This window comes from Octopus sinensis, linkage group LG5, assembly GCF_006345805.1.
Source record: "Octopus sinensis linkage group LG5, ASM634580v1, whole genome shotgun sequence".
Taxonomy (NCBI): Eukaryota; Metazoa; Mollusca; class Cephalopoda; order Octopoda; family Octopodidae; genus Octopus; species Octopus sinensis.
Window position 1 is genome coordinate 27,801,324 of NC_043001.1, and position 19,742 is coordinate 27,821,065.

The following is a 19,742-nucleotide window of genomic DNA, read 5'->3' on the forward strand; positions in this document are numbered from 1 at the left end:
TTTGAATTATTTTGTGTTACTCTGACACACTGCTGCTTCTTTCTTAACTAAGACAATGTCTGCTCTTCTGTGTAGTCTCTTACCTCTTTCTGCCTACTATTACTTTCTCAGACACACACACACTTTTCAAGCACATAACTTACCAGAATCTTAACAAAATTTCAACCTTCCTGAAATCCTTCATTAGGCCTCTAATTCAACTGCAGCTGTTGTTGGAGTAGTGCTTATTATGTCTCTGAACCTTAGCTGTCCCCTAAACTACCTCTTTCTTTATAAATACTTAGATATGTTATATTCCTACCATCATGTCTGTTTTGTTTTAGTTTTAAAAATGATGAATCTTTATTTACTTAAAAATAATTTAGTTGTATGTAGCTAACATTTACAACAAATCTTTTCAAATATTATTTTACAACCCTTTTTTTTCATTTGTAAATGAGTGAAATGACATTTTGTTAGAGCAATTTGTTTTTACAGCTGGATGACGTTCCTTAATGTTATCTTATTAACTGTGATTTATATATTTAATTTGTTGGTTAGGCAAATTAGAGCAAGTATAGTTTTGTTTTGATCAGCAGTATAAGGTAATGACTGTAAGGCAATATAATACTTCCTCAAATAATTAAACAGCTGATGTCATAGCATTCTGTATAACCTCTATACTTTTATGAGCATTTGATGAGATTTAGTCAGAGACTAGACAAAACAAAAAAAAAAATAGAATTGGAAAGAAATATTGAGTAATCATGTACAGGTATATGTAATTTGTTAATTGTATATAATAAAGAAAAAATAACTAAATGTAAGATAAAATTTGCATTGTGCATCAAAAATTTAATGAACATAATGTTAAAAATATATATGAAATTTCCTTTCTTTTGTTTTTCACTTTTTAAAACTGAAATGAATTTTATGAAATTAGTGGACATGAATTTCAAATATATAGCAATGAGTTAAAATTTTATATTATCATTTGATTGTCGAAAGTTTTGCTAAAAACATTCAGCTCTTTCTTACAAGAGATTTTTTGTCAAGGTAGTTTGAGCAATCTCTCTATTTTATTTTTCACTTTTGAGCAGGAAATAGTCAATAATGCAGGAGGAACTTTCTTTTCCTTTTAAATTAAAATGTAGGTATTGGAGTTCTTTGTATATTATATCAAATTTTAATGTCACATTTTTGTACAAACGAAGATATTATGCTGTTGGGATGTTTTATCACTTGAAACCTGAGCATGAAAGCTTTGTAAAGAAAATAAATACTTCCTATAAAATAGTTTGTATTTGTAATTCTGTGACGAGAGAAAATATGTGGTACAAGAGCTATTCCAACTAAATATGTATTTTAGAATTTAAGGTTGAGAGAAGTGGGCAACTAAGAAATATGGAAACATTGTCGCCTGTACCCAACTGCAAAGTCATTTATATTATGCTATGATTCTAAGTTGTACATAGCTTAATTTTTCAAAATTGCTGCAGCAGATATTACTTAATCACTTTGCTCTTTATGGAGCATAGGCCATTGATGACTTTGGTTCACTAATCTCTGTTCTGGGCTGCTTTCATCTTGGATACCAGATCAGTTTTGTTGCTTCTGTAATTTTGCTTTTTTCTCAGTACGGGGTTAGTCTTACACAAACCCTTTCTTAACTCTGGGAAGAAGTGGTCCTTGTTAGTCTGGCCTCTATCCTTTGCTCTGTCCAGCATGAGAGGCCCTACTAGAAGCTTGCACTTCATCAGTATTGAGGTATACAATCCAGCATACTGCAACAATGACAGGACCTTGAGATGCACAAAAGATATTAGTGAAGAGATAGTTAAATCACAATGATAGTTTGTATGTTTCACTAAAATTTAAATGCCTAAATTTAATCTAATTTTTTCCCTTTCTTTTCAAGGTGGCCACCTTGATGTTGTACAGTTACTTGTAGGCCACAGAGCTGATATCGACAGTGATGACAACCGTAAAGTATCCTGTTTAGTTGCTGCTTTTCGGAAGGGGCACATAAAAGTAGTGAAGTGGATGGTGAAGTACGTCACGCAGTTCCCTCTTGACAATGAGCTCCAACGGTATATAAGCACAGTAACAGATCCAGTACGTTTCTAAATGTTTCTTACTGTCATTTTTTTTTTCCAATTCTATTCCAAGTTTCCACTTGTTTGTGCTTAAAGTTGGTCGTACAAAATTCTAAGTCCAAATTACTTCTTTTTACTAAAGCAGTGCTTTTTTTTGTATTAAGGGACTATTGATCTATTTAAAAATTCTACCCAAACTTGCTCATCACACCTTCAATCCTACTCATTCTGGTAGTCTGTCTCCCATCCCCCACCTCATTCTCCTTCCCATACAATCTTGCAAATTGATTCTTCAACTCACTTTGTGCTTTGTGGGGCCATCTAAGCACCTCATCACCATTATCTATTGCAACTCCTGTTTATTTTCTCCTTCTCTTCCTACCTCTTCTATATGTGAGTAACCATGCAGATCTTTTTACAAAATCCTGCATTCCCCCTCCCACCTTTTCATAGTTCAATATCTTGTCCACTATCATGAAGCTGACCCCTCTATTGCACCCCACAGAGCCTGTAGTTCTGCAAGCTGCATGCTAACCTCAATAGTGCAGGTGGCACAAAAAATGCACTCAGTCCACACTATAAAGTAGGTGCTGAGATGGGCATCCAGCCACAGGCATTGGTTCACGATGCAGTCCTTGGACACATCATATCCTGTCAAGCTGTCCAGCCCGTGTGCTCTCATGGAACATAGGCGTTAAATGATGATGATGAAAACTGCTGTAATATCCAGTCAGTTCTTTTGGAATAATTTAATACCATATTGAAGTAATAATCATTTTAATAATTTTTAATTTTCTCTCCCTCTCTCTCTTAATGTTATGTACCTCACCGTCTTTCATATTTCATAACTAATATCATTGTAAGTTAAAGTTTGAATATGTGATGATATTTGTAGTGTTTTACTGCCATGTTATTCTGCATAATTTAGTTTTCAAATATGAATTTTGGTAGAATGGAATCCTTTTATCAGAAAAGTTATAGTTTATTTTATTTTTGAATAATACACTAGTCATTTTTTTTTATTTGCAGGAATTAAACAAAAAATGCAGGCAGTGTATGGATGCAATCATAAGTGCCAAAGATCGGCAGGCGGCAGAAGCTAACAAGAATGCTACCATCCTTTTGGAAGAACTAGACAAAGAACGACAATGGGAGGAAAACAAGAGGGCAGCAGCAGCAAAGCGGAGGGAACGCAAGAAAAAGAAGAAGAAAGAGAAGTTAGAAAAAGAAAGAGAATCAAACATGTATGTTGCCAGTTGTTTTCTGCATGAATTGATTGCATAATTTCCATTTGTTCAATAACTCTGAATATACCTGTTTCATTGTATCTAAATTAATGATAGAGCTAGCCAATAAGTACGACCACAAGGTTTGACTTATTCCTTCAATTTTTTTTTCCTTTCTTTTTAATTATATCTTTTCTTTTATAATTATGATTAATTATTTATTTTTTTTTTTATAATTATATCTAGTAAAAACAGTTCTCCTGTGCCCGAAACAAACAGTACACCTAAAGGGGAGGAAGAAGAAGAAGAGGAAGATGTTTTAGTTCTATTAGAACCACCTTCTGCAACTACTACTACTACAATAGGTCTGTTACTACTTTATTGCAATTTTAATTCTGTAAAGCATTTTTAGTAAAACTCTCGCTCGCTCGCTCTCTCTCCTGTGAATAAACTTGTCTAAATTATGCAAAAATGAAAATAACACTGGCATCTCATTTTAACAGATATATTTACTTAAATAAAAATATTTAGAAATACTAGAGTAAATTTATTGAATAAAATCGCCACTGGCTTTGACCACGGCCTCCAGATGACTTTGGAATCTCCTGCAACTCTTCTGGACGATTTCTTTGTTCAAGTTGGTGAATGCTGCCATAATCCTTGCTCTCAATTCATCTTTGGTGTTACAAGGAGTTTTGTTGGTCTCTTGTTCAACTGCGCCCCACCCATAATAATCAAGGGGTTGCAGTCTAGAGAGTTAAGTGGCCAGATGTTAGGGGTGATGTGGTCGCAGAAATTATCTGACAGCCATGACTGGGTTCTCCTGCTTGTGTAGCATGGTGCAGAGTCCTGTTGCCAGACATAGGGTCTTTCAGCAGCCATCCTCTTGATCCAGGGCAGCACTATCTTCTCCAGGCACTTGATGTAGGCCTCCGTGTTACGTCTGAGACCATGTGGGAAGATGAATGGAGGCCATAATGTCACTAGTGATCACTCCAAATATCCTGATGTTGATTGCATGTTTGATTTTTATCTGGGAACACAGCAAACCAATGGTTGTTCTGTGTGTTCATCTGATCCTCTGTGTGTGTGTAAAGAGGTTTGCATCTCAGTCATCTGGCTTCTAGTTCAGTCTCATTATGTGGCACCTTGGGCTAATTTGGTTGACAAGAACTGAATGAAGTCTGTTTTATACATATGTGTGTATGAGGTGGATGGATGTGTTTGTGTCCCCTTGTCTTAACATGGCATGATAGCTATGAATAGGCTTCGCTGTCGTTCGTACAAGCAGTGCTCATTGTTTCCAGCCTTCTGTGAAAATATGTCGAGCTATTGGGGGAATGTTCTTTTCTACCCTAGGCACAAGGCCCGAAATTTGGGATGGGTGGAGCGGTTGATTAGATCATCCCCAGTACACAACTAGTACTTAATTTATTGATCCTGAAAGGATAAGTCGACCTCAGCGGAATTTGAACGCAGAACATAAAGGCATGAAATGCCACTAAGCAATTTGCCCAGCATGCTAACGTTTCTGCTGGCTTGCCGCCTTGAGGGAATATTACTCTGGTTGGAAACAGGTGAAGGTTAGTTATAGGAAGGACATGCAATAATAGAAAAACTGCCTTAGTGAATTTTGTCAAACTCATGCAAGTGTGGAGAAGTGGATAACAATACTGTGATTATGACAAAATATATATGGTACTAATTTATGTGAGTTAAATAGGCAAAATTGTTATTTAAATTAAATATAAATGGAAACTGCATACTATCACTTCTACATGTTGAGTAAATATAGAATGCAGACAATGAAAGGATGGGTATGAACTTCTTGAAAAACAGTCCAGTTGCACCCAGTACTGTCTATGTAAAAACATTCACAAAGGCAGCACAATGGAAAGCCTGCCAAAGACAACAAAATTGTGCCAGTAAAATTTACCTCAGATTCAAAAGCCAAAATTGCCTAAAACAAAATCAAAGAATTAAATGCATTCAAAAACATTTTCCTTAACAACAGAAAGCTGTCTATAAATATGAATCTGTGGAACAATTTTGCATCAGTATTTATTTGGTTTAAAGATGTTTTGAACGAATGCAATCTTAGCAGAAGATATATTCATATCACACAGTGCATGTATGTATGGACATGTGCTTGTGTGTGCACTTGCATGTTGAAAAAAAAAGAATTGTTTGTTTTCAATCAGGTGGAAAATGTAGTTTTCATTGTATTTTGCAGGCACTATAAGTAACGGTGCAATGAGTGAACCAAAGATCAAGCGCTATCGGAACCACCAAGCAAAGCTTATTACATGTCAAACTTCAAACTCAAGTCTAAATCATGAGTTGCGAAAGAATAAGAAGGGCAAAAATAAGGTGAAAGACAAACCACCGGATAGCAGGCTCACAAAATTGTCAAATACCTCAACAGTTGCTATTGGCTCCTCGGCCACTGCCAGTCAAACCACTTCAACGGTAACAATGTCTGTTAGTAACATGAATGGGAACAAGGAGTCTGAGGTGAGATCAACTAATAGTGGAAGTGGTGGAGGAGGTAGTAGCAGTGGTGGTGGTGGCAATGGTGGGAGCAGCAGCAGCAGTGGTGGTGGAAGTGGTAATACTAACAATAACAACAACAACAGTAACAGTAGCAAAAAGAAAAAGAGAGACCATGTAAATTCAAGTTCTTCAGGTAAAAAGTCAAGTAAGTATGGGATTTTTTTCTCTTTTTTCTGCCAAATTATTTAAGCTAATGAGATATATTTATTTACCATTGTTACATACTTTGTGGAATTTGTGTTCACTTAACATTTAGAAGTAAACATATTTAACCCTTTCGTTACCAACCCGGCTGAAACCGGCTCTGAGTACAAATGTCTTGTTTTTATAAGTTTTGAATTAAAATCTTCCACCAAACCTTAGTCACAATTTATGTTCCTAACACTAACTTAATGTTAACTAAGTTATTTTACTAAATTATTTGTTATATTCAAAGTAATTCAAAGAAACACAGAGCATCTCAAAATAAATACGGTAACGAAAGGGTTATATATTGGATTCCAGTAGTACCTATTAGTGACATATTCAGGAAAAAAAAAACTTCATGTAGTTTTTTTTCTTAGGAACGATTATGCTAATGTGACTGATTGAACTACTAAGAACTATATCTGGGTAGCTAAATCTCCCTCAAATCATAACCTACTAAAAACAAGGACCCACATAAGATGTTGTTTTAGAAACATTGAATAAAAGATGGCTGTTACTTGATTCCAGTGTCTCTTTGGAATGACTTATTCACACTGTTTATGTATTATTTAATTTTGCATATACTCTGTTTTTATATAATTTTTTTTCTTCTTTAATCTTACAGCCATTGGAGATCTTGATGATTTTGGGTCTTTGCTAGAAATACCATATAAAGTTTATGGTTCAGAAATTGATAAATTATTAACTAAAAGCTTGGATAAAAAATCAATTGTGTAAGTCTTATGTTTGTTAATCTTACACTTTCATTTTTATGTTCAGATCTTCATGTTGGTCTGTGATGCATTTAGAACAGTTGTTACTGTATTCCTAACTAAAATATGTATTTTACTTTGAAACTTGGACAAATTGTTTGAAAAAACAATTATTTGTTTTTTGATATGATGTGGTATTTGTAGCATGACTTGATAAACTAAATAGACTTTTTGTCTCAAATCTACTCTTAATTCCATAATGAAAGTTAAAATTTTGCTTAAATATCTCTATATAACAAGTGTTATTGGTCATTATTCACCTGGGTAAATAACAATTATGATATAGAAATATGCATATAAAACAGGTTATGCAATAATCATCATCTTCATTGTCGTTATAATGTCCACTTCTACATGACTTGGATGGAATTTGCTGAGGTAAATTTCTTGTGGCCAGATGCCCTTCCTGTCGCCAACCTGACATGTTTTTGCAAAAATATTGGAAATGGACTCTGCATGTGTAATGGTGATGCTTACTGGCAAATTTCAAGACATAAATACACACATATATACTAGCATGGAAAACGGATGTTATATAATGCACAACAGACTTCTTTAAGTTTCTGTCTACCAAATCTACTCAGTCAGCTGTTATTAGCTTAGGGCTATAGTGAAAAAAACACTTGCCCAAAGTTCTCTGCATTGGGACTGAACCTGAAACCATGTGGTTGAAAAGCAGACTTCTCAACCACACAGTAACACCTGCACCTATAATGTATCTCGAAATTTATGAGTGTTTGAAAATGACAAAATGAGATACATTCACATAGACCTTTTGAGTAAATAGAAAATAAAGAATTAGGGTAGGTTTGAACACACATTGGGAAGTCTTTGCAATTGACTTTAATACTCTCCTTTTTGATGCTTCGATGCTAGTACAATCTTCTGTGACTATTGAGTTGTTTTTTTTTAAATTATGGAAATGGCTGAATTTCAGAAGGATATTTTTTCCTCTGAAATTTGCCTTTTACCCAACAATTTTTTGATGGTCAGTTGTGTTGCAACATATACGTGGAACTGCTGATGATCCCATCACTTTTGAGCCTTTCTTGATATACAATAAAAGAAGTATTAACAACACATTCACATTTATGATATACTAAGTCAGATATTGTCACCACGTTTTTTACCTGCTCTACATCACTAGCTCATCATCTGATTCAGCTGATCTATAGAGTGAAAATAAATTTACCTCTATATGTAGTTCTTAAATAATTCCTTTCTGCTGTTGAATTATTTTGCTTTTTTCTTTATATATGTATTCACTGGCATCCCTTTTTTTTTTATTCGCAACATTCATGTGGCACATGAATATTGTCACAGCTTCAAAGTTTGCCACAAGTTTGACCAGACAAAAATATTAGTCAAACATTAATAATAGTTAGCTTTGGGTATGGTGTAGAAGTGATAGGGTAGTAAAGAAATAACTATACCATACTGACTAGTGCAAGTTTTTTTTTTTCACTCGCATAAAAATTAACCTCACTACTGTATTCAGTATCCACTTCATACACTGTCCACATTTCTATGCCCCGTTCTGCAGGTTTGTCCAGCATTTATATCCCACCATCGTTTCATCTATGGTTAATCTTTTTTTCCCTGGCTTGTAAAATAAAATAAAAAAAAGCTTAAATGTCTTTTGCACAGCAACCAAAAAGGCTTTTATTTTAATAATGGGTCAAGATTTTCTTCTCCACACATTGGTGTACTGCTGGTGTCTTGCACTGTGAAAATACTATCAGCTTAAACAATCTTGTTTCCAGTCTGATGGAAAATGTTTCATTTATTCAGTTATATTTAATAGCTTCTTGATTCCTATTATAATGGTTAGGGTTTAAAAAAAAAGGCTGGCTTTTCATTCAAGAATGTAGAAAGCCATGTATTACTGGCTCTTCCCCACTCTGTTCTGCTTATCTGTTTTCCTCTGTGATTATTGACTGGAACAGTTGATTTGGCATAAATAAAAGGAAATGAGTTAAGCTGAATCTCCAAGCTAGTATTCATTTTTTTGAGAAGGTTCAAAGTATAATGAAATCAATGTGTAAAAATATCCAAAAATTTTAGATGGCATATTTTGGATTATTTAGTTAGACTAATAAATTAATTTTCTTGTTACTAATACGGAGGGTAAGGATGGAAACCAGCACTAAATGATATTACAGATATTAGGTAACATGATTGCAGTTGTGAAATGTTTGTAATATTAGGTGGTAACCACTAATTTTTTTTCCCCCACCACAGGGAGTGTCAGGAACATTTTGGACCTTTATTAGATAAAAATACCAATTCAAGTGATCGAACTGTCAGTTTAATGAAGGCTCACAATGTAAACATGAGTCCTAAAAGAGGTCAGAGAAAGGAAGATGGTTGGAAAGAAGTCGTAAGGAAGTAAGTTTTCTTTAATTTTTTGTTGTTTTTTGTATTTGTTTCTGTATTTTGCTATATTTTTGAAATATTTTATTTTTTTCCATTATAATTAAAAATGCAAATGTTTTTTTTTGTATAGATCTAAAAAAATCATAGTTTCTGCGAATGCTATCAGTCGAGTAATAGGCCGAGGTGGTGCCAATATTAATGCCATAAGAGATGCCTCAGGAGCGCATATAGAAGTTGAAAAACAGAAAGGCTCTGGTGACAGATTGATTACTATCAAGTAAGTTACTTCTGAGCTTTTATCTCTTAACATCAAGAAAGATATAAATATTCATAATTCTACATTTTAATTATTGTTCGTCATGAATGGTTTTGTATTTCCTCTTAGATTTCTGGCTGATATATTGCTAACTAGCTTTTTGCTTGATATAATCACAGTTGTACTGTGGTGGAATACATAGTCTTTTTGCCAATTGATGTCTTGTTTTTTTTTTACTCATTAGCTTGTAATGACTGAAAGGGAAAGTAATGGACATCATCATCATTTAATATCCACCTTCCTAAGGTGGTGAGCTGGCAAAAACGTTAGCACGCTGGGTGAAATGGTTAGCGGTATTTCATCTGTCTTTACATTCTGAGTTCAAATTCCACTGAGGTCGACTTTGCCTTTCCTCCTTTCGGGGTCGATAAATAAAGTACCAGTTATGCACTGGGGTCAATGTTATCGACTTAATCCCTTTGTCTGTCCTTGTTTGTCCCCTCTATGTTTAGCCCCTTGTGTGCAGTAAAGAAATAAGAAACGTTAGCATGTCGGGTGAATTGCTTAGTGGTATTTCGTCTGTCTTTACGTTCTGAGTTCAAATTCCGCCGAGGTCGACTTTGCCTTTCATTCTTTTGGAGTTGATAAATTAAGTACCAGTTGTATACAGGGGTTGATCTCATCTACTGGGCCTCCCCTCCCCCCAAATTTCATACCTTGTGCATAGAATAGAAAAGAATATTCACCTTCCTTGGTGGACAGTGGACAGGAGCTGATAAACGTGAGAACTGCACCAAGCTCTATTGTCTACTCTGGCATGGTTTCTGTGACTGGATGCTCTTCCTAGTGCTAACAACTTGAGTGTGTACTAGGAGCTTTTTAAGTGGCACCAGCACTAGTGATATCATCAAGTAATTTGTAAGGCAAGACCTCTCAACTGAAGGGGAAGTAGTATTGAAGGAGAAGACTTTGTGACAAGTGGTTTAGAACAAAAACAGGCCTTGTGCAGTTGGAGAAGAGGTGAGAGAGGGAAGATGTCAGGATATATGTGGTTCAGGGTATTGGATAGGGCGAGTGAGCAGTTGAGTTTGTGAGAGTGTCAAAGGAGTGTGGTAGCTGGTGGTGAGAAGAATGCGGTGAGTGAACATGTGTGGAAGGATGAAGGTGTTAGGAAGATGATTGCGTGCAGGCACAATAAACATAAGCAATGTGCCTTTAGAGCCTCATATCATCCACAGATTTAGTAGAGGTATTTTTTGTTTAGATATAACTGGTACATTTGCTAGTAGCATGTAAAAAGCACTCACTATACTCTTGGAGTAGTTGGCATTAGGAAGAACATCCAGCTGTAGGAATCGTGCCAAATCAGATTCAAACCTGGTGCTGCTCCCCAGCATACCAGTTCTCAGTCAAACCGTCCAGCCCATGCCAGCATTGAAAACGGACGATAAATGATGATGAACTAAACTTGGAACATTATTATGTGGTAGATTAAGACAATTTTTCACGTTTCCAACTTATTTTAATGGAAACTTTTTTTTTTCTTTCTTTCAGGGGATCTGCTGAAGCAACCAGACAAGCTCATTTATTAATAAATGCCCTAGTTTCTGATCCTGATAAAGAAATTGCTGAGATATTACCCAAAAATAAACAATCACGACAGAGCCAGCAACAACAGCAGCACACTCAGTCACATCAGCAGTCAAATCATGTCCCATTGCAGACTCAGTTAACATCTGAATGGACAAACTCCAGTGTGGCTTCAACTAGCAGTAATAGTGATAGTTGCAATACTAACCATGTCACTAACACTTCTATTGCTAGCGGGACTTATGTTTCCACATGTCCTTCATTGTCAAGCTACAGTTCGAATAATAAGGTTCAAAGGCCTGCTATCTCCAAACAACAACCCCCTAATTTGGTGACTTCCTCTGTTGGTAATTCTGCACCACGACCAACATTGGTACAAAGTTCTGGAAGTGGTGTTGTGCAGAGTCAAGTCTGGTCAAATGCTCAGTCCACTTCAACCCTCAACTCACCTCAGCACAATCCACATCCTTCTCAGAAGTCTGCGTCGTTAAGTAATGTCACTCAGCAGCAACAATCCCAACCCCACCATCAGGTACAGATCCGGTCTCCGCCCACTACAGCTTCCGTTGCCACTTCATCTGCTCCAGAGGCCAAAGTTGTTAGGCAGTTGTTCCCGAGTGATAAGCGGACAACAACTGTGCCTACTGTGGTAACAACTACCCATGCAACTGTCACCTATAGCAGTGCTCCATCAGGGATAAAACTAATAACTTCTACTGCTACCTCAGCTGTAAAGGTTGAAACCCATTCCTCTAATTCTTCTCCTCAAATTAAGTCTACAATCACACCTAGCACCAAAGTTAATTACAGACCTCCTCCTCCCAACATGAAGCCATTAGATATACTTTGTGGTGGTGGTGGTGGTAGTAGTGGTGGCAGCAGTGGTGGTAGTAGTGGCGGTGGTGGTGGTGGTATAGCCCCCAATCCAGTTGGTCCGCCAACTGCTCCTTCAATAGTAAATACTAACTTAGTAATGCGAACAGGTGGTGGTAATGTTATGCCTCAGTCTCAGCTTTCATCTGAAGCAGCATCCATTCCTGTCACATTACCATGTGACTATTCTCCTTTTAATAACTTGTTTAGTCATGTTGCTGAGCAGGTAATGGGGAAAAAAGATGACCACTGTGGAGAAAGAATGAATTTTGCCAGTGTTGCTGCCGGAGTGCAAATGAATTCTGGATTGCCGTCCCAAGTTGGTCGAAGTTCCCCTAAACCATTACCTGCAGAACCAAAGATAGACGCTGCTTTGCAGGCTAAAGCTCCTGGCTATAAACCTAATGGACACAGGACAAATTCCCCCCAGCACACTTTAGTATCAGATCTAGAACCAGTTAAAGTGCCCAATTATAAAAACCCTTTTGGACTGTCTTTACATAATTCAGATGTTATGTTAAATTCAGTGGGTTGCTCATTGTCACCCCGGTCAAATAATTCAGGTCAGCCTGGATTGTCTCCAAGGACCATAAGGGCAGGTGTAACTTTGGAAGCAGCACACCAACGGATGCTACCTCCTGTTATGTCTAGTCAGAAGGAGGAATATACCATTCCTAACCAACCTATGACTCTTCCAAAAATAGATAGCATTTTAAATCCTCTTGCACCTGATTTCAAAAGTGTTTCCACACCTCAGGGGAATTTGCCTGCACAGTTTCTTGGTCGTACAGGGGTTGGTAACTTGAATTCTGGTAACATTCAAACTGCAATGTATGCAACTCATGCTTTAAATGCTACTTTTGTAAACCCTAACTACAGCAGTATGCACCCTCAGCCCAACTACCTCCCTGTAGCTCCTCCCCATCCTCCACCTATGCCAGATATGCAACCCAATTATAACATACTCAGCCAATTTAGTAACCAACCAACTACTAACATGATAAATCCTAACCAACCAGTGCAGCGTCCATATTCACCAATGCATCCACAAGTGCGACCAAACAGTGCACCATCTATAGCACTACGTACAAAAGGTAAATAATTCTTTTAGTTTATAAATTTAACTTGAATTCAAAAATATTTTAATTCTAGATAGTTATTGAAGTGGTTTAAGGAATGGTATTCTGATTGAGCCAATCTAACACTAACACTCGTGTATCCATATATGCCGAGGTCGACTTTGCCTTTCATCCTTTCAGGGTCGATAAATTAAGTACCAGTTACGCACTGAGGTTGATGCAATCGACTTAATCCGTTTGTCCTTGTTTGTCCTCTCTGTGTTTAGCCCCTTGTGGGTAGTTAAAAATAAATTATTTTATATTAAAATTCAATGATATTCTTATGTGGGCTTTGATATTTTGAACATTCAACATTTTAGAATTTCAGAGCCTCCAAAGTCTATAATATTGCAAGTGTATATAAAAAAAAATTATCGTTTATGAAGTTAGGCTCACCAATAATTTTAAAAAGTGCTAGTTTTATTCATTGTTTATAATGCCAAATTTTTTTTGTGAAGAAAATGAACTAACTGTGTTTAATATGTAAGGGATGGAGAAACAAGGAAATTATGGTATTTATAGCTTTCTCTAAGGCATTAGAGGTACAGTTGTGTGTGTGTGTATGGATTCAGTTAAAATTTAACTTTTCAGTTTTAGAGCAACTTTTGACAAATAGCTTCATATTATCTAATTTGGGTGATGAGAGGATTTGAAATCAATTTACTTTGTATTGTGGTCAGAGTAAATATTTTACAAAATGATGTAAAAGTTGCTTTTTTATGTGTGTCAGTGTATTCTAATAATTTAATATAAAAAGAAATTGTAGATCTTATTTAACCTTATTTTTAACTTACTGCAGTGATTTTCAACTGGGGTCCATAGTGGCCTTTGTGGAGGCCAGATAAGACTTTCGTAGTTAAAATCTATCTGCAATATATTTGTTTATACTTCTACAATACACAAAATATCTTAATTTTTTTTTATACAATTCCTAATAGTATTCAATTATAAAAATGTGATTTTTTAAACATCAAATGCCTATAAGGGTCCATCCTAGTAAAACAGGAATCAAAGGGGTCCATAGGTAAAAAGTGATGAACACTGACTTACTGTTCTGGCCACGAAGGTGTTCAACCTGATGAAAAGACTGAAAAGAATAATTGTGATCCTTTAGTCTGTGAGAATATAGGGAAACAGACTGACCCAGTCAGAATTTTCTTTGACAGTTAATTTGTCTATTCAAGATAAAGCAGTTCATTCTATCACTTTGTTTCAGTGTTTTATCAATATCTTATTAGTGTGTTACTAATTTCCATCTATTTGCTCAATATTAATTACGGTTTTATTGCTGTTTTACTTTCAAATTTTTATCATTGCATACATTAAAGAATTTTTTTCTTTCTTTTCTGAAGGCGTTCAAGGTCCATCTTCTCCTTTGCCTCTGAGTACCACTCCTCCACCACAACCCTTAGAACAAGTAAAAAATATTATGGATGAACGTAAACTTTTGAAACCCATTGGAGGAGAACGTATGATTAAAAAACCTCAAGGAATCAACATGGATAATGATTTCAACCCAATGATATGGGCGCTTAGTTCAGGTATGTGTGTTTGAAATGTTATCCCGTTGTTACTATAATTACCAAGCAAGCATATATTTGTTAGATTCAGTTTTGAGATGCAGATATTTATTAAAAACAATTTTTTCAGAAAATTTGTAGGAAAATTTGCAATAATTTTTGTATTTTATATCTTCAGAATTGAATTCCGAGTGGCCTGCAAGTAGTTCTCCCATCATGGCTTCAGCTGCAATGTCTACTCCAGTAATGACCTCATCTACTGGTTCTACTGGAATAATGACGCCTACTGTCACTGGACCGAATGATGGGAGAGTGCCATCTCGTTTGGAGAGTGCAACTATTCGAGGCAATTTACTGGATGGCAAGCGCCCAGATCAAGTTGGACAGTCTTATCATGTAAGACATTTTATAATAATAGATTTTTTAGAAATAGTTTTTTTTCTCCTTGTAGGTTTCCCACATCTGGTTATCTTTGGTTTAGAGCAATAACGTTTTAAGTCTCTAATCCTAATAACAAAGTTGAATTTCAGTGCCTTGGTAAAGTTGCAGAGGCACTGTGACATGGCATGTCTTTGATATTTCTAGACCAGGCAGGGCTCCATCCTTCTACAGTTCTGACCACTGACCACCGCTGATTTCCTTTTGATAGAGAGAGAGAGAGAGAGATGTGTATATCATAGTTTTTTAATGTCTGTTTTTCCACGTTTGCATGGGTCAAATTGGTTGTGGCAGATTTTCTGTGGCTGGATGCCTTTCCTGTTATTAACCCTCATCTGTTTCCAAGCAAGATAGTGTTTCCTCTCTTTGCTAGATATATTTTTCATGGAAGACGGGTGACAAACAATTTTGCTTCTATGATGGTGATGTTTATTTACAACCATCATATGTTGAGACAAGGTTGTGAGCACACACACACTTAGATGAACTTCTTTAAGTTTCCATCTACCAAATCTACTCACAATGCTTAGGTTGACATGGGGCTATATTAGAGGACATTTGCCCTAGGTGCCATGTAGTGGGACTGAACCTGAAATCCTATGATTGGGTAGCAAGCTTTTAGAACAAGGCTGATACTTTATCAACTCAGAAAGAGTGAAAAACAAAGTTGGCCTCTGCAATATTGGAATTCAGAGACCTGAGGCAAATACCACAAGGCAGTTTATCTGACCCATCAACTACTCTGCAACCGCTGGCGATTTTTTTTTCCTCTGTCTTCCCTTCTCTGGATCTTTCTTTTTCCTATGTTTCTGACGAAGAGCTCCGCTCGAAACGTTAAACCCTCCTTCTTCCCTTCCTTCCTGGGCATCCAATAATACTATATTTGTTCCACGTCCTCGCATTGTTGTGTTTTCATGTTTGGATTAACTATATATATAATTATATAATTATCATAATCATACATCTCTTTTTCATGCTGGTATGAGTTGGTTTTATACACACAAAACCAATTTTATTTCTTATAAAATATTTGAGTCTTACAGAATCTGAATTTATCTATTAGCTATTGCTTCAATAACTGCCCTCTCTCTCTTACACACAGACAGACAGACACAGGCTTGGATTCATGCATTTGTTTGTATAATGTGGATGAGCTTCTGTACATAATACATCAAATTTGTTGTATTTGTGGATAATGATTGCACACCAAATAGTTTCACCTGGCTGGCTTTCACTTTTGGTATTCAAAACCGAGTATATAAAAGTGTATCTCTTTTGCTGGTGTTACTGCAAAAATTAACTAGACTGCTTCACACAATTCTTGGTGATGCATGTAAGGCGACTATTTCAAACCAGCCAAGCCTATTTTCTCCTTTAAGGTTTATTCTGAAGATTGGAGATTTTATCATTGTTTCAGCTAATGCCATATTTATATATGACCAAGACCTTTGGCATTATGTCATGCTTCACCCATCCATCCAAGCAAAATCAGTCATTGCATGCAAATGGCACCCATGCCATTGGCACGTAAAAGCACCATCCGCTCGTGTCCGTTGCCAGCCTCGCCTGGCCCCCGTGCTGGTAGCACGTAAAAGCACCATCTGCTCGTGTCCGTTGCCAGCCTCGTCTGGCCTCCGTGCCAGTAGCACGTAAAAGCACCATCCGTTCGTGTCCGTTGCCAGCCTCGCCTGGCCCCCGTGCCGGTGGCATGAAAAAAACACCATCCGTTTGTGGCCGTTTGCCAGCTCTGTCTGGCACCTGTGCAGGTGGCACGTAAAAAGCACCCACTACACTCACGGAGTAGTTGGCGTTAGGAAGGGCATCCAGCCGTAGAAACACTGCCAAATCTGACTGGGCCTGATGAAGCCTTCCGGCTTCACAGACCCCAGTTAAACCGTCCAACCCATGCTAGCATGGAAAACGGACGCTAAATGATGATGATGATGATGATGATTTCACATCAACCCGGAGTTTCTACCTTTACAAACAGGGTGTTACGTCCTTATTACTTGTGTGATTTTTTGCTGCCCTGGTAACTATTTATTTTTTCCATGTTAATTGTAAACAAGGGAAAAATACACACATCCATTTATATATATATATAAAGAGAGAGAGAGAGAGAACTTTTGCTGAATTTACAAGTTCATGAATTAGTCAAGAGTCTTACCAAAGCTAAATATATTTTTTATCTGTATGATCTTGCTGAGAGTAGTGGTAAATATTCAAAAATTGTCTCAACACAACCATACTTATACATGAACTGTAAAAAAAAAAAAAAAAAAAATCGGCCATATCCATTAAAATTTCAGTTGATTCTAAATTGAGAAATATTTTTATTTGGTTAACTTAATTAACAACCACAATAATTTTAATCCACATTTGGTTTATTTGTCCCAATGTAAACACCAAAATAATATCTTACAGGGCAATCCGCATATGTTGATGCACCGTTTTAGTAATGGAATTGCTACTTTCAACCCACCACCACCACAAATACCCTTGTATGCGGTGCCACCTTCAGCAAAAGACTTATGGAACATGAAGATCCCTGTGACTGATGTAAGCGAAAAGGGAGTAAGTAAATTTTTTTTTTTTTTTACTTCAGCATATTTGTTAGATGATATAGTATGAATAATGGTGTATGTATTATTCTCTACATTTTATTTTAAAAAGTAGTTTTTAATATATCCTGAAATGGAAAGCCTTTCTAAGTCTTTCCATCTTGAATAAGGTACATAACTCTTCTTAATTCAAGTTTACCTGACTAGCAAAATAGGGTCCATTCTTACTTCATGAGTGGTTAAAAGTAGGAAAACCAATCAGTTTTTGAAAAGCATTTGATTCAACAACCCATCCAAGTAAGGGATTACCATTATCGTATTAACTTCCACTTTTCCATGCTTGCACGGATCAGACGAATTCATTGAGGTAGATTTTCTTAGGCCAGATGCCTTTCCTAAACCTCATTCATCTCTAAGCAAGCAAATATTTCTTCATGGCTGTGTATGTTTCCATAGAAAATTAGAAATGAGGAGACCACTTGTATTACAGTGATGTTCATTCACAACTATTGCTTGATGCCAAGGACAATGAATACACAGAAAAACCTATTTGATGGGTTTCTTTCAGTTTCCGTCTACCAAATCCACTCAGAAGACTTTGGATGGCTTGGGACTGCAGTAAAAGGAACTGACTCAAAATGCCACGCATTAGGACTGAACCTGCGGCCATATGGTTGTGAAGTGAACTTTCTTAGTTATGCAGGCTTGTTTGCACCTGTGTAAAATAGTATGTGTATGGAATGTATCGCCCCAAATTTGGTAGAAATTATATAACTAATGAAAGGCTGATTGAATGTCCATTGTGTTAAAATGACGTCATCATCATCCTCTGTCTGTTTTCTATGCAGGCATGGGTTGGACAGTTTGACCTAAGCTGGCCAGTCAGGAAGCTGTACTAGGTTCCAGTCCGATTTAGTTTGGTTTCTATGGCTGGATCCCCTTGGAAAGCAGACGTTAAATGAAACAAACAAACGAGTGTGTGCTGGGTGTGTTTAATGTGGTCAAAATAAACTTAGTCAAACTAGTTATTTACAGTGTAGATGACAATCAGAAATCAACCTAATTGATTAGTAGCGTCAGATGTAAATATTTACAAAAATTTATCTCTAAACATGAGGTTAATAGTCTGCAAAATTTTAATTGCAATTTCTGTTTATTCCCTTTTCAGAACTGGAACTCGTGGAATCAGCCGAATGCCATGTGATTATTTTTTAGAGCTCTGATTACATTTTTGTCCCCAAAGACTGAGCAGATGTGCCTGCATACAGAGGATCACCTACCTCCATCATTAATGGCAGCAGTGAGATGATTACCAGGTCTACTAAGCTATTGGTTAACTCAGCCTCTGATATCCCCAATCTTTGGGGTTTTTTTCTTCTTCTTCTTTGCTCTCCTGAGGAGAGGAAAGAGCTATGGGCAATAACACTGGCAGCAGCAAGGATGACAATCTTTTCTCCCCATGATAACTGCTGTTACCATGGCTTGTGCAAGTTGAATGCCAACCTTGGGAACATTTCAGGAATGATGTACGAAAAAAGATTGAATCTTTGTTTGACATTTCTTTGTTATTGTTCAGGCTTAGTAAATGTGTAAATCTGATGACGCAACGACAATGATGAAGATAATATAATAGTGTACACAGTGTATGAATAAAAGGCTATTACTCTAATTGGGCATGGATTGTGTTCTTACTAAAGGTCACTATTCTAGCTTGATTTCTATATTACCCCTGAATGCTTGCAAGTCAGTATTTTTGCAGCTAAACAGCTTTTAGTCTTTCAAGAAAGTAATTTTAAATAATAAAAATATTAACTTTGAGAATCCATTATTTTCCTGTGTTTCTAAATTCGTTTTCTCTGACATCTCCACTTGTTTGAATCTTGTTGATTCTCAAATCATGACTGCTTTGTTAATCCCTCTTTGTTAATTACTAGTAAAGAAAAAGGACAAACTCCCGTTGTTTTTTTATTAATGCTTTCCAACTTCATTTTTATCTTTTCAAATTATCAACATTAGCTTTAATAATTGGTTTTAATAAATAATTGGAAGTTTGAGCTTGAATTAATCCCACAGGAAAGAAACTTATACTTAAGTATAGCCTAATGGATTTTCTTAGCCATATTAGTAAAGCTAAAAGAATATATTCTTGTTACGGAGATGTACTTGCATAGCAAGTGATTTGATCTGAGATTGTGTG

The 19,742-nt window shown here is 36.3% G+C and overlaps 1 protein-coding gene across 3 annotated transcripts in view; it reads left to right on the forward strand.

Annotated features, from left to right (window-relative positions):
- Positions 1-19,370, forward strand: part of LOC115211865 (ankyrin repeat and KH domain-containing protein mask) — a 123,943-nt gene extending 104,573 nt beyond the window's left edge. For all 3 annotated transcript variants that reach the window (XM_029780595.2, XM_029780596.2, XM_029780598.2), the window contains 12 exons: positions 1,898-2,094; positions 3,105-3,319; positions 3,548-3,666; positions 5,535-5,999; positions 6,666-6,774; positions 9,055-9,201; positions 9,320-9,466; positions 11,000-13,002; positions 14,379-14,567; positions 14,725-14,942; positions 17,409-17,558; positions 18,714-19,370. In XM_029780595.2, coding sequence (XP_029636455.1) covers positions 1,898-2,094; positions 3,105-3,319; positions 3,548-3,666; positions 5,535-5,999; positions 6,666-6,774; positions 9,055-9,201; positions 9,320-9,466; positions 11,000-13,002; positions 14,379-14,567; positions 14,725-14,942; positions 17,409-17,558; positions 18,714-18,749 — 3,995 coding nt within the window. In that variant the 3' untranslated portion in view covers positions 18,750-19,370. The remainder of the gene's footprint in view (positions 1-1,897; positions 2,095-3,104; positions 3,320-3,547; positions 3,667-5,534; positions 6,000-6,665; positions 6,775-9,054; positions 9,202-9,319; positions 9,467-10,999; positions 13,003-14,378; positions 14,568-14,724; positions 14,943-17,408; positions 17,559-18,713) is intronic.
- The last annotated feature ends 372 nt before the right edge of the window (positions 19,371-19,742 follow it).